The sequence below is a fragment of the Anoplopoma fimbria genome, chromosome 13 (genome assembly GCF_027596085.1).
Source record: "Anoplopoma fimbria isolate UVic2021 breed Golden Eagle Sablefish chromosome 13, Afim_UVic_2022, whole genome shotgun sequence".
Lineage (NCBI taxonomy): Eukaryota > Metazoa > Chordata > Actinopteri > Perciformes > Anoplopomatidae > Anoplopoma > Anoplopoma fimbria.
In genome coordinates, this window is record NC_072461.1 from 29,326,626 (window position 1) to 29,341,625 (window position 15,000).

General features: G+C 46.8%; 2 protein-coding genes across 4 annotated transcripts in view; both read right to left on the reverse strand.

Moving 5' to 3' along the window:
- The window catches only part of phf19 (PHD finger protein 19), a 9,741-nt gene extending 9,437 nt beyond the window's left edge, over positions 1–304 (reverse strand). For 2 of the 3 annotated variants that reach the window (XM_054611285.1, XM_054611284.1), the window contains exon 1: positions 1–184. This exon is cut by the window's left edge and continues 146 nt beyond it. The gene's annotated coding sequence lies outside the window, so the exon portion shown is untranslated. The other variant, XM_054611286.1, reaches the window with a different exon arrangement.
- Positions 305–1,845: 1,541 nt separating this feature from the next.
- Positions 1,846–15,000, reverse strand: part of fibcd1a (fibrinogen C domain containing 1a) — a 24,891-nt gene continuing 11,736 nt past the window's right edge. The window contains exons 6-10 of the mRNA XM_054611289.1: positions 14,571–14,703; positions 11,106–11,239; positions 10,597–10,693; positions 2,846–3,025; positions 1,846–2,763 (exon numbers count right to left, since the gene is read on the reverse strand). Coding sequence (XP_054467264.1) covers positions 2,501–2,763; positions 2,846–3,025; positions 10,597–10,693; positions 11,106–11,239; positions 14,571–14,703 — 807 coding nt within the window. The 3' untranslated portion in view covers positions 1,846–2,500. The remainder of the gene's footprint in view (positions 2,764–2,845; positions 3,026–10,596; positions 10,694–11,105; positions 11,240–14,570; positions 14,704–15,000) is intronic.

Genomic DNA, 15,000 nt, shown 5'->3' on the forward strand with positions numbered 1-15,000 from the left:
TCTTTCTGTCTCTCTGTCTCTCTTTCTGTCTCTGTCTGTCTCTTTCTGTCTGTCTGTCTCTCTGTCTCTCTCTTTCTGTCTCTTTCTGTCTGTCTGTCTCTGTCTCTCTCTCTGTCTCTTTTTGTCTCTCTGTCTCTCTCTTTTTGTCTCTTTCTGTCTCTTTTTGTCTCTCTGTCTTGTCTCTTTCTGTCTCTTTTTGTCTCTCTGTCTCTCTCTTTTTGTCTCTTTCTGTCTCTTTTTGTCTCTCTGTCTCTTTCGTGGCGCTAAACTTCAAACTTCGTCCGTCGCCATTTTTAACTTTTCCCGCGAATCACAGGAGGAGGTGTTCCCTCATTTACATACGCGTCATCAGCGTCATCATCAGCGTCATCAGCGTCACCACGTCGTCATACGTCATCACAGGAAGTACTGCGCTGCTCTGAATGAAGTATTTAACAGTTCCTCTTTTATTTTGAAGGGTTAGGTTAGGGTTTTATTTTGAAGGGGCGTCTCTCATTAAGTGACGTAGCTTCTTTAATCACCTGACAGCACGTGCAGCTCGTCCATCGGCGTGACGTAGAGGATCACACACTGACTTACTGATCACTGATCTGTTACTGATCACTGATCTGTTATTGATCACTGATCCGTTATTGATCACTGATCTATCAGTGATCACTGATCAATAACTGATCACTATTGATCACTGATCATTGATCACTGATCATTGATCACTGATCAGTGATCAGTATCACTGATCACTGATCAATAACTGATCAGTGATCAATAACTGATCAGTGATCAATAACGGATCAGTGATCAATAACTGATGTTATTGATCACTGATCTGTTATTGATCACTTATCCGTTATTGATTACTGATCCCTGATCTGTTATTGATCACTGATCCGTTATTGATCACTGATCCGTTATTGATCACTGATCCGTTATTGATCCCTGATCTGTTACTGATCCCTGATCTGTTATTGATCACTGATCAGTTATTGATCACTGATCTGTTATTGATCACTGATCTGTTATTGATCACTGATCCGTTATTGATCACTGATCCGTTATTGATTACTGATCCCTGATCTGTTATTGATCCCTGATCTGTTACTGATCCCTGATCTGTTATTGATCACTGATCTGTTATTGATCACTGATCCGTTATTGATTACTGATCCCTGATCTGTTATTGATCACTGATCCGTTATTGATCACTGATCTGTTATTGATCACTGATCCGTTATTGATCACTGATCTGTTACTGATCCCTGATCTGTTATTGATCACTGATCACTGATCCGTTATTGATCACTGATCCGTTATTGATTACTGATCCCTGATCTGTTATTGATCCCTGATCTGTTATTGATCACTGATCCGTTATTGATCACTGATCTGTTATTGATCACTGATCTGTTATTGATTACTGATCCCTGATCTGTTATTGATCACTGATCTGTTATTGATCACTGATCCGTTATTGATCACTGATCCGTTATTGATCACTGATCTGTTACTGATCCCTGATCTGTTATTGATCACTGATCCGTTATTGATTACTGATCCCTGATCTGTTATTGATCACTGATCTGTTATTGATCACTGATCTGTTACTGATCCCTGATCTGTTATTGATCACTGATCTGTTATTGATCACTGATCCGGTTATGTGCAATATAAATGACCTGTGCTGTGTTTAACCCATTCAGCCCGATGACATCATACACACTGTGTGTGTGTGTGTGTGTGTGTGTGTTCGTTTAACTAAATGCTCATTAATGTGTAACTGTGATCAATCATGTTTGATTGACAGCTCCAGAACAAAAAACATTTCAAATGTATCACTGTTGATAAAAGTCACAAACCTTTATTGATCGATTGATTGTTGAATAAACTGTGTGAAGGATTTATTGATTCATGTTTGATAAATATGAGAAACGTTCAGTCAGAAACTCTTTAATGAACCCATTACTTTACATTCACTTCAATCAATATGAAAAGTTATTGATCAGAACTATCAACCAGCAGGAAACAGAAGAGAAACTGATGTCTTTAAGATACGAGAACAAATTTTTAAACACATTTTATAAAACACACAAACAGATGGACGGGTTTAATGAAGCTGCTGCCAGAAATGGGTCAAAGGTCAAAGTTTAGGGTCCGAGAATCAGGGGTCAGGTTTAAGGGTCAGAGTTCAGGTATAAGGGTCAGAGTTCAGGTCTAAGGTTCAGAGTTCAGGTATAAGGGTCAGAGTTCAGGTCTAAGGTTCAGAGTTCAGGTATAAGGGTCAGAGTTCAGGTCTAAGGTTCAAATTCAGGTATAAGGGTCAGAGGTCAGGTTTAAGGGTTAGAGGTCAGGTCTAAGGGTCAGAGGTCAGGTTTAATGGTCAGAGTTCAGGTTTAAGGGTCAGAGTTCAGGTGTAAGGGTTAGAGGTCAGGTCTAAGGGTCAGAGGTCAGGTTTAAGGGTCAGAGGTCAGGTCTAAGGGTCAGAGGTCAGGTTGAGGATCAGTGATCAGGAGGCCGGATTAGTTTTAGGGCGTATCTTCATCTCAGTGAACCTGAGCGAGTACTGCCAGCCAGTCCAGCTGGACCACTCCACCCCATCAGCGTAGGAGGCGTGGCCTCCTTTCAGGTACTGCCCGTTGAGGTTGGAGGTGTGGCAGTTCCGGTACCACCAAGCCCCCTGGTAGTAGGCGGCACAGTTGTTCTCCGACTGGTCCTGGTCCCGGTCTTTGGTGGTGAACTGCATCCCTGAGTGCTTCAGGAGGGAGTCACCTGGAGGACAGAAGAACAGCTGGTGGTGTGGTGTAGTTCTGGTTCTAACTGCAGAGAACAGCATCAGTACCAGGAACCCTACCTGCCGTCCCCGAGTACTGGTCCACTTCCAGTGGGTATCCGTCCTCCTCGGGGTTCACAGAGTCTCGACCCACAGAGAAATCACCGTAACGAGCAAACGCTGTGGCGTTGTCAAAGTCAGCCATGTCGATCCGTAACTCATACCCACCGGATCTGGTGAGGGAGTATATCCTCTGGAGACCTGAGAGACAGACAGGGAGACAGACAGACAGGGAGAGAGAGAGAGAGAGACAGACAGGTAGTGAGACAGAGAGACAGAGAGAGAGACAGAGAGACAGAGAGAGAGAGACAGTTTTACTGTTTATCAAAATTTACAACAAAACTAATTCATGCAAAAACAAAATATAAATACTAAAGAAAAAACACAAATCATAAGTTCAGAGCCACAGCATGAGGTGTCTTTAGAGACAGCAGGATGTCTTCCTTGTCCTTCCACTGTCCCACAACAGGACAGACAGGTGTAGAGAGAGAGAGAGAGGTAGAGAGAGAGAGACAGCCAGGGAAGGAAAGACATAGTCACGTTCATCGTCCCATTGGTCAGATAGTGTACAGTCTCCAACAAACGCTCTGAGGACTTCTGTAAGAGAAGCACAGACCTCCTCCACCAGGACCTGATGGAGGTCTTCATGAGATGACCCAGTTTAACACAGATGGAGGTCTTCATGAGATGACCCAGCTTCACACAGATGGCCCATCTCAGTCTGGATCTCAGGCTGACGGACAACCTGTCCCCTGTCCTCCCTCCTGGACCGGTAAGTACAGCACCGCAGATCTCAGTCAGTGAAGCCCTGACCAGAAGAAGTCCACAACTGCCCTCAGGATTTCTTCAATCAGGCCCCGTGGTGGAGGTAGGACTACCAGTCTGTGCCAAAGGGTCGAGGCAACCAAGTTATTGACAATTAGGACCCTCCCCCTGTAAGAGAGCTGAGGTAGCAGCCATTTCCATTTAGAAAGTCTGGTACACACTCTCTCCATAGCACCCTCACAGTTCTGTCTCTGAAACTCCTCTGTTCCCAAAAACACACCCAAAACCTTCAAGCCCTGCCTTCCCCATCTGAGTGGGTTTCCTGGTAGCTTTGGTGTTTCTTTGTCTGCCCACTGCCCAACCTGCAAAGCTTCACTTTTCTCCCAGTTTACCTTTGCTGAAGATACCCTCTCAAACAAATCTAAACTGCTACCTAGGAACTTGATATCCCTCTGGTCTTTGACGAACACATAAATGGCATCAGCATATGCTGACACCACCAACGAGGGTCGCTGAGGCAGTTCAGGTAACATGAGTCCTGATAACGGGATCTTAACCGGTTCAGAAGAGGCTCAATGGCAATAGAGTATAGCTGTCCAGAGATAGGACATCCCTGTCTGATGCCTCTCTGGACCTGAACTTGACAGCTCAGCCCCCTTCAGTCGGGTCAGTCGCCATCGTACCATCAGGGAGGCAGAGACAGACCATTTGTTTGGTCTGAGAGACGGACTTCTCCACATTGAAGAAGTAGGAGGTAGGAAGTAGGAGGTAGGAGGTAGGAGCATTCATGTCCCTGCTGCTGGTGAACCTTGACCTGACCAAAGCTCCTTTAGCTCGTTGTCGCAGAAATGAACCTAGTTGTTGTTTCTTCTGTTGAAGCCTGTGAGTGTCTGTGCTGGTGTGAGTGAACAGACTGTGCTCCAAATCCTTGATTTCGTTTCCTAGATCCTCAATGACCCTTTTGACTTTTACTGTTGAACAAAGACTCGTATATGAGCCTTGCCCACATCCCACCACTGACTCAGGTACTCAAAGTCGCTCTTCTTTTCTCTCCAGATCCCCCAGAATGCCTCAAACTTCTGACAGAAATCACTGTAATAATGTTCCCATCCAACACCTCCACCCATGTGTACCAACACCTCCACCCATGTGTACCAACACCTCCACCCATGTGTACTGTCTAGCCTGGGGATGTTTGACCCTCCATACATCCACTACACCTGACTCTGACACCAACTGTGATAAGGTGGCAGATGACTGTATGTGAGGTTCCTCTCCTGTTCTATCTAATGTGAAGTCTGTGGTGCAATTCCTAGAGGACAGGTGAGAGACATGAACACCTGTCTCCTGAAGGACAGGCAAGAGACACATGAACCTGTCACACAGTTTTTCCTGTGCTGATGTGAGGGACTAAGGACAGAGGATGTGAGGGTCTAAGGACAGAGGATGTGAGGGTGTAAGGACAGAGGATGTGAGGGTGTAAGGACAGAGGATGTGAGGGTCTAAGGACAGAGGATGTGAGGGTCTAAGGACAGAGGATGTGAGGGTGTAAGGACAGAGGATGTGAGGGTCTAAGGACAGAGGATGTGAGGGTATAAGGACAGAGGAGGTGAGGGTGTAAGGACAGAGGATGTGAAGGTCTAAGGACAGAGGATGTGAGGGTGTAAGGACAGAGGAGGTGAGGGTCTAAGGACAGAGGATGTGAGGGTGTAAGGACAGAGGATGTGAGGGTCTAAGGACAGAGGAGGTGAGGGTCTAAGGACAGAGGATGTGAGGGTCTAAGGACAGAGGATGTGAGGGTCTAAGGACAGAGGATGTGAGGCTGTAAGGACAGAGGATGTGAGGGTCTAAGGACAGAGGATGTGAGGGTGTAAGGACAGAGGAGGTGAGGGTCTAAGGACAGAGGATGTGAGGGTGTAAGGACAGAGGATGTGAGGGTCTAAGGACAGAGGATGTGAGGGTGTAAGGACAGAGGATGTGAGGGTCTAAGGACAGAGGATGTGAGGGTCTAAGGACAGAGGATGTGAGGGTGTAAGGACAGAGGATGTGAGGGTCTAAGGACAGAGGATGTGAGGGTCTAAGGACAGAGGATGTGAGGGTATAAGGACAGAGGAGGTGAGGGTGTAAGGACAGAGGATGTGAGGGTGTAAGGACAGAGGATGTGAGGGTCTAAGAACAGAGGATGTGAGGGTCTAAGGACAGAGGATGTGAGGGTCTAAGGACAGAGGATGTGAGGGTGTAAGGACAGAGGAGGTGAGGGTCTAAGGACAGAGGATGTGAGGGTCTAAGGACAGAGGATGTGAGGGTCTAAGGACAGAGGATGTGAGGGTCTAAGGACAGAGGATGTGAGGGTCTAAGGACAGAGGATGTGAGGGTGTAAGGACAGAGGAGGTGAGGGTCTAAGGACAGAGGATGTGAGGGTGTAAGGACAGAGGATGTGAGGGTGTAAGGACAGAGGAGGTGAGGGTATAAGGACAGAGGAGGTGAGGGTGTAAGGACAGAGGATGTGAGGGTCTAAGGACAGAGGATGTGAGGGTGTAAGGACAGAGGATGTGAGGGTGTAAGGACAGAGGATGTGAGGGTATAAGGACAGAGGAGGTGAGGGTCTAAGGACAGAGGATGTGAGGGTGTAAGGACAGAGGATGTGAGGGTGTAAGGACAGAGGATGTGAGGGTGTAAGGACAGAGGAGGTGAGGGTATAAGGACAGAGGAGGTGAGGGTGTAAGGACAGAGGATGTGAGGGTCTAAGGACAGAGGATGTGAGGGTGTAAGGACAGAGGATGTGAGGGTGTAAGGACAGAGGATGTGAGGGTATAAGGACAGAGGAGGTGAGGGTCTAAGGACAGAGGATGTGAGGGTGTAAGGACAGAGGATGTGAGGGTCTAAGGACAGAGGATGTGAGGGTCTAAGGACAGAGGAGGTGAGGGTCTAAGGACAGAGGATGTGAGGGTCTAAGGACAGAGGATGTGAGGGTCTAAGGACAGAGGATGTGAGGGTCTAAGGACAGAGGATGTCTCATGTGTACAGATTGTAAAGCCCTCTGAGGCAAATTTGTAATTTTTGATTTCGGGCTATACAAAATAAACTGAATTGAATTGTGTATATGTGTGTGTGTGTGTGTGTGTGTGTGTGTGTATATGTGTGTGTATATATGTGTGTATGTGTGTGTGTGTGTGTGTGTGTGTGTGTGTGTGTGTGTGTGTGTGTGTGTGTGTGTGTGTGTGTGTGTGTGTGTGTGTGTGTATGTGTGTGTGTGTGTGTGTGTGTGTGTGTGTGTATGTGTGTGTGTGTGTGTGTGTGTGTGTGTGTGTGTGTGTGTGTGTGTGTGTGTTTGTATATGAAGCTTAGCGTTCATTCAGGAAGACTAGCTTTATATTCCTGTTCAGTCATACACTCATTCACTCTATCAGGCGTTTACGTAAGAAGAGTTAACCAACCAGTTTTGGCCACGGGTTCCTTTAGCCAATCACATCGTTGCTGTCAAAACTTTAAAATACGCTCTCTGCTGCGGTCAGTTGTCATCTCAGCATATGTCAGACGTGAAGCAGATGCATACGGTAAACATCGTCCTCACCCTTTGTAGCCTAGCGTTGCTGGTGATAAAGACGATGTCGGATTCCGACTTCGATGCTTGTCGGGAGAATCAAGTATCAACATTGATGATCCGCCACAGCCGGCTTCCAGCCCGCCCCCTCAGACGAGCAAGAAGCCCTCCTGGCTCAGCTAGAAGACCGAGGCATTGTTCCAGCTCCAGGTCTTCCTCTCTCCCAGCTCCGTGAGCTAGTGAGGCTAATGGTGGGCACCCGCGCCCAGGCGTAAAAAGGCAAAGAAATCCAGCTCATCACAAGCTCCGCAGGCGAAGAGGAAGACCAGCTACTCCAGGTCCATCTAATGCTGACAACGCTGTCATCTCCACCCTACAGTCTCTGGTTAGCTCGATCCAGACCATCAATGCACGACTCCAATCCCTGGAAAAGTGGCAACTACATCAGCCACCTCAGCCGCCACCCGTGCGGCAAACGGGCTTAATGAAGCTCAGGCTTCCACATCCACACTGGGCCATACAACACAAGCAGCTCACATATCTACGCGTCTTAGGTCTATGACCCTGCAAGGTAAAAACATCAATCTGGTCAGCATCATCTTGCCTTCCCCTGAGTGTGACAGAAGCACAGCCTCCGGTGGGAACATCTCTGTGGTGTTTAAGGCGGCAGATCCATGGTTAAACAGAGACCTATCGATCAGTTTCTAGATGCTTACGGCGTTTATCTACCCGGAGAGAAGACAGGAGCCAGACAGCTACATGGCTTTAATCAGCGATCTTCACCTGAAACATGGGAGAAACATCTTCTACCAGTACCATAAAGCTTTCTCCAGCAGAGCCGCCCTTTACCTAATGCAACACAACCCCCTCCTGAACTGCTCTGTTCTGGACACGCAAGTCAGGTCCTGTATCCTGCAGGAATTCAGGCCACACAGATCGACTACCAGATTCATTCAACATGGAGAATGTGGTATTTGTTACAAATGTTTGTACATAGATGTTCAAACATGTAGGGACTTAGGACCCAGGGGAGCACAGGTGATCCATGGACACCCAGAGGGGAGATGGAATCAGCTGTTATTGGAGGATTAGAGGGGCGTGTCCAGTGACGTCATCAGCCCTACAGAACGGACTTCTGACGGACTTGTGTTGACCAGATGTTTGTTTAATAACTGTTCATTTACAGTACACGTGCTGTCTGTGTGGCAGAGACAGAGTTAGACCTGCAGTGTAACTGAGCTTAAAAATAAAACTTCTAAAAACCTCCATGAAATGTGTCTGTTTGAGTTCATGGAGGAAGATTTTAGAGGAAGTTCTTAAGTATGAAGCACGATGAGTATCAAGAGTAGTGTAATGTATTATTTGTAACCAAGCAACCAGTGTACTTCCTGTTTACACCGGCATGCGCATGCCCAGTGTAGTGAATAGTCACGTGATATTCGTTTTCAGGGGAGCAGGTCTGGACGCACATCATTTATAAAACGATGCTGAAACGATGTGTGGACGGAGATCTAAAACCCCGTTTTCATTTGAAAACGAGTGAAAACGGGTTAATGTGGACGTGGCCTGAGATTTACCCCGTTGCCGTGGCCTGCTGTGTCTGGGGCCGGCACTGGAAATGCAAGCACATCTCTGATGTGTGATAATCAAGCTGTTGATATCATCAACAGAGGACGCTCCTCTTCGTTAACTTCATTATCACAGCCGTCACGTGCCTGGTCATTATAACACACTCGCTGATTCACTTCCCGTTTCAAATTCCAGACGTTCCGGAGCATCTGTCCAGAGGCCGATCCAGTCTCGTTACAATCCCCCCCTGTCACGCCCTGATGCTTTCCTAGAGCAAGGCCTCATGGGAAAACATATGGCGTTAGCAAAGGTGTATATGAGGAAGGGTTTAGCCGCGTCTACTGTGAGAACACGTGGTTTTGCTTGGACTACTTTGGCTTTGTTTTGTGTTTCTGTTGGCATGCCTCTTAAGCCGGTTCTCATAAAGACGGTGTGTGCTTTCATTGGTTACTGCACTGACGTACGGCGTTTCAAGCCTCCATATAACCACAGTTTGATTTCTGGCATTCAATTTAATATCAGGTGTTATTATCCTGCTTCCCCTAGTTTGTTTTCTGTTTCAGCCATCAAATTACTGTCGAAAGGTATAACTAAAGCTTCGCCTCCAGTTCCTGACCACAGACAGCCTCTTACTCTGACTCCTCTTCACAGGATGCTGACAGTACTCAGAGAAGGAGTTTTTCCCCTTATGTGGATGCTTTACTTGAGTCTGTATGTTTAATGGCTTTCTATGCTTCCCTCAGATGTGGCGAGTCTTACAAATCCTTTAACCCGGATAGAGACATCACTTTTTCCGATCTGGCCTTTCATGCTACCCATTATAGTTTACAGCTGAAACACTCCTGTGGAGGCGTGTGCACAGTAATAGTGGCTTGTACAGACTCGCCTTTTTGCCCTTTTTTATCTATGGTTAAGTACCTACGCTTAAGACCCAGTACTTCCTCTAATTCTCCGTTATTCCTTACCCCTGGGAATTTTCCGTTATGTAAATCCTGGTTTAACACTCATTTCGAGCTACTCCTCACTAGAAGCAACTTATCTCCTCAGCAATACTCAGGGCATTCGTTGAGAATAGGGGCTGCTACTTCGGCTGCAAATCAAGGCACCTCAGCGACAACCCTGCAGCAAATGGGACGGTGGTCCTCCTCTGCCTTTACCTCCTACATCCGCCCCGACCTCAATACAATACTGGTAAACCAGAGATCGTTAAAGCCTTAAAAATATCGGGTAAGTTATGCATATAACTGGTGGTGGTGTCATTTGTGTATTGCCTTCTTTAAAATTGTTTCACAGCATGTGATAGCTTTATTTATCCCTGCTAGCGTTATTTATATATTAACTAATCTACTTCTGCATACTATACTCCTGGTGGATATTATCTCGTCTGTTTGTAATGTATAACGTTCAGTAGACTGAGACGGGTATCGGTATAAGTGTCTATGTTCCCTGTTCGCTTGTCCCATACACTGGTTCTCAAATCTCTCGGCCTACGTGACTGTTTTCTCATTTCCCTGATCTAACGGGATCGTTTTCCATTCCACAGGTCTGTGTTACCTTTTCTCATTTCCCGGTCGGAATTGACCCGGTCTAGATGGACCCAATTTCTCATTTCCTGGTCTAACATGACCTGGTCTAGAAGGACCGATTTTCTTCTAAATTCTGGTCAAACATCTCCTTTCCCCGTTCTCTGGGGACTCTCACGATATCTCTCTGGTCTACCTCTACCCCTATCCTGTCCTCTCCCTTGACCAAGCTGTCCTGTGCTGCGGTCTGACATGACCCCCATTGTGTGTGTGTGTGTGTGTGTGTGTGTGTGTGTGTGTGTGTGTGTGTGTGTGTGTGTGTGTGTGTGTGTGTGTGTGTGTGTGTGTGTGTGTGTGTGTGTGTGTCTTACCTAACCAGTGCTCCCCTGTGGTTCTTCCAAACCCGTCCCGATAAGCCTCCCAGTCCCTGAAGAAGTTCACTGATCCGTCCTCTCTCCTCTGGATCACCTGAACAAAATCAATCACTTCAGGATTATTGATCTGTTGGAAGCACTAATCTTCTTACATCCTGGTATTTATCACTTGTTCTCTTGATGGGGGTTTGACTCAGAACCAGATCCTCTAAACGTCCTGTTGGATCCTCAACTCGTTAATAAACAGTTCATTAATCTGGTTATGAGATGTTTACATAAAGGGGGCGGGGTTTACAGCATCTGACTAATCACAAACAAGGCCAAGTATGATGTCAGCAGAGAAAACTATGACATCATAGAAATATTAAGAAGAGCTGTGTTTGTGTGTGTATAAGTGTGTGTGTGTTTGTCTCTGTGTGTGTGTGTGTGTGTGTGTGTGTGTGTGTGTGTGTGTGTGTGTGTGTGTGTGTGTGTGTGTGTGTGTGTGTGTGGTGTGGTGTACACACCGTCCAGCCCCCCTCGGTGCTCATGTCACAGTAAACCATGAAGCCGTCGGGATCGTGAGTCGGAAACACGGAATAAACTCCATCTTGAGAAACACCGGAGGCTAAGACATCACTGCAGTCTGTGGGTCTGACAGCTGAGAGACAGACAGGCAGAGAGAGAGAGAGAGAGACAGAGAGAGACAGAGAGACAGACAGAGAGAGACAGAGAGACAGACAGAGAGAGAGAGAGACAGACAGAGAGAGACCGAGAGACAGACAGAGAGAGAGACAGACAGGCAATGTGAATTATCTCTGGTCTTTAGCATTGGTTAAATACAGAGGGCATGAACATATGTTGTTTAATGACCAATGAAGCTGGTTATTATTATTATTATTATTATTATTATTATTATTATTATTATTATTATTATTATTATTATCATCTATCCATCTTCCTCCGCTTATCCTGGGCCGGGTCTCGGGGGCAGCAGACTAAGGAGGCTCCTCCAGACCTCCTTCTCCCCAGCAACACTTTCCAGCTCCTCCTGGGGAACCCCGAGGCGTTCCCAGGCCAGACGAGATATATAATCTCTCCAGCGAGTTCTGGGTCGACCCCGGGGCCTCTTACCAGTTGGACGTGCCTGGAAAACCTCTAAAGGGAGGCGTCCCTGATCAGATGCCCGAGCCACCTCAGCTGGCCCCTTTCGACGCAATGGCAGGCTGTTCCTGCGGTGTATGAATGTGTATGAATGTTAGTTAGGGTCCTGATGGTCAGGTGGCACCTTGCATGGTAGCAATCAGTGTATGAATGGGTGTGAATGGGTGATTGATTAGTAATGTCAAAGCGCTTTGAGTGGTCGGAAGACTAGAAAAGCGCTATACAAGTACAATCAATTATTATTATTATCCTATGAAGGAAGCTCATTTCGGCCGCTTGTATCCGCAATATCATTCTTTCGGTCACTACCCAAAGCTCATGACCATAGGTGAGGGTCACTACCCAAAGCTCATGACCATAAGTGAGGGTCACTACCTAAAGCTCATGACCATAAGTGAGGGTCACTACCTAAAGCTCATGACCATAAGTGAGGGTCACTACCTAAAGCTCATGACCATAGGTGAGGGTCACTACCCAAAGCTCATGACCATAGGTGAGGGTTACTACCTAAAGCTCATGACCATAGGTGAGGGTTACTACCCAAAGCTCATGACCATAGGTGAGGGTTACTACCCAAAGCTCATGACCATAGGTGAGGGTTACTACCTAAAGCTCATGACCATAGGTGAGGGTTGGAACGTAGATGGACTGGTAAATCGAGAGCTTTGCCTTACGGCTCAGCTCCTTCTTCACCACAACGGTCCGGTACAACGCCCGCATCACTGCTGACGCTGCACTGAACCGCCTGTCCATCTCCCGCTCCATTTTTCCCCCACTCGTGAATAAGATCCCGAGATACTTGAACTCCCTCGCTTGGGGCAGTGACTCACTCCCAACCCAGAGGGTGCAATCCACCGTTTTCCGGAAGAGAACCATGGCCTCAGACTTGGAGGTACTGACTCTCATCCCGACCGCTTCACACTCGGCTGTGAACCGCCCCAGTGCGTGCTGAAGGTCACGTTCTGAAGAAGCCAACAGAACCACATCATCTGCAAAAAGCAGGGATGCGATTCTGAGGTCCCCAGACCGGAAACTCTCCTCCCCCTGGCTGCACCTTGAAATCCTGTCCGTGAAAATCACAAACAGGGTTGGTGACAATGGGCAGCCCTGGCGGAGGCTAACACGCACTGGGAACAAGCTGGACTTTGTGCCGAGTATCCGGACACAGCTCTCACTTTGGTCATACAAGGACTGAATAGCGTAGGAGCGTAGCAACGAACCGCATATTCTCGCAGTACCCCCCACAGGACTCCCAGAGGGACACGGTCGAAGGCCTTCTCCAAGTCAACAAAACACATGTAGACTGGATGAGCAAACTCCCATGCCCCCTCCAACAGACCTGTAAGGGTAAAGAGTTGGTCCGCTGTTCCACGTCCAGGACGGAATCCGCATTGCTCCTCCTGAATCTGAGGTTCGACAATCGGCCGGAACTTCCTTTCCAGCACCCTGGAGTAAACTTTCCCGGGGAGGCTGAGCAGTGTGATACCCCTATAATTGGAGCACACTCTCCGGTCCCCCTTTTTGAAAATGGGAACCGCCACCCCGGTCTGCCACTCCACAGGCACTGTACCCGACTTCCACGCGACACTGAAGAGACGTGTCAGCCAAGACAATGTCCAGAGCCTTCAGCATCTCCGGTCGAATCTCATCCACTCCTGGCGCTTTGCCGCTGAAGAGCTTTTTAACTACCTCAACGACCTCCGCCAGGCATATGGACGAGACTTCCCCTGAGTCTTCAGACTCTGCCTCTTCCACAGAGGACGTGTTGGTCGGGTTCAGGAGTTCCTCAAAGTGTTCTTTCCACCGCTCGACAATATCCCCAGTCCGGGTCTGCAGTTCTCCCCCCCTGCTGAGCACAACCTGCTTCCCCTTTCTGAGTCGTCTCACGGTTTGCCAGAACTTCCTTGAGGCCAGTAGAAAGTCCTTCTCCATGGCCTCCCCGAACTCCTCCCACACCCGGGTTTTTGCCTCAGTAACTGCCGTAGCTGCAGCCCTTCTGGCCAACCGGTACCTGCCTGCTGATTCAGGAGACCCCTCGGCCAACCAAGCCCGAAAGGCCTCCTTCTTCAGCTTGACGGCCTCCTTCAGATTGCCGCCACGACAGGCACCGATCGCCTTCCGACCACAAGTCCTAGCAGCAGCTTCCACAATGGAGGATCTGAACATGGCCAACTCGGATTCCATGTCCCCAGCCTCCCCCGGGATGCACCAGAAATTATTCTGGAGGTGGGAGTTGAAGACCTTGTGGACATGGTCCTCAGCCAGACGTTCCCAGTTCACCCTCACTACACGTTTGGATTTACCGGGTCTGTCCGGCAGCCTCCCCCGCCACCTGATCCAACTCACCACCAGGTGGTGATCCAAGACATACGACTGCAGGTCTGATGACACAACTACAAAGTCGATCATAGACCTTTGGCCTAGGGTGTTCTGGTACCAAGTACACTTGTGAACCTCCCTATGCTCAAACATGGTGTTCGTTATTATTATTATTATGTGTAACAAGGTATATTGACGTGTAATATTTCGTTTATATGTTAAATACATTTATATCGATATGTGTAATAATGTTTATTATGTGTATTAAATTTGTCCTAATACGTATACATGTTTATTACGGTGTTATATGGTGTATTAATATGTATACATGTTTATTACTGTGTTTTATTGTGTATTATTACGTATACATGTTTATTACTGTGTTATAAAGTATAATAATGTGTAATAATGTGTATTAATACGTATACATGTTTATTACTATGTTATAATGTATAATAATTTGTCTTAATACTTATACATGTTTATTACTGTGTTATAAGGTGTATTACCTCTGTGGTTGGTGTCCCTCTGCAGGTCACTGTGGAGTCTCCTCAGACTCTCTGTCTCCCTCTGCAGACTCATCAGAGAATCACTGAAACCTGAAACCAGCTTCAACCCACCTGAGTGATTGTCAGACAACACCTGTACAGGTCAAAGAGGCACAGCAATATATATATATATTATATATATTTAATGAATTTATTGTGGGTAACTTTTATTTTATTCCATTTTAATATTTTCACAATTTCTTTAATTTATTTTTGGTCTTATTTTATTTGAGCATGTTTTAGTCGTTTCTTTTAATTAGGTTTTGTTTTGTATTTTTGTTGTATTCTTTTTTTGTTTATTTTCTTATACTTTTTTATCTTTAAAAACCTTTAAAGATATGTATCGTAAAATAAAATCAACATGAAGCCGGTTGATTACTTACGTGACCAC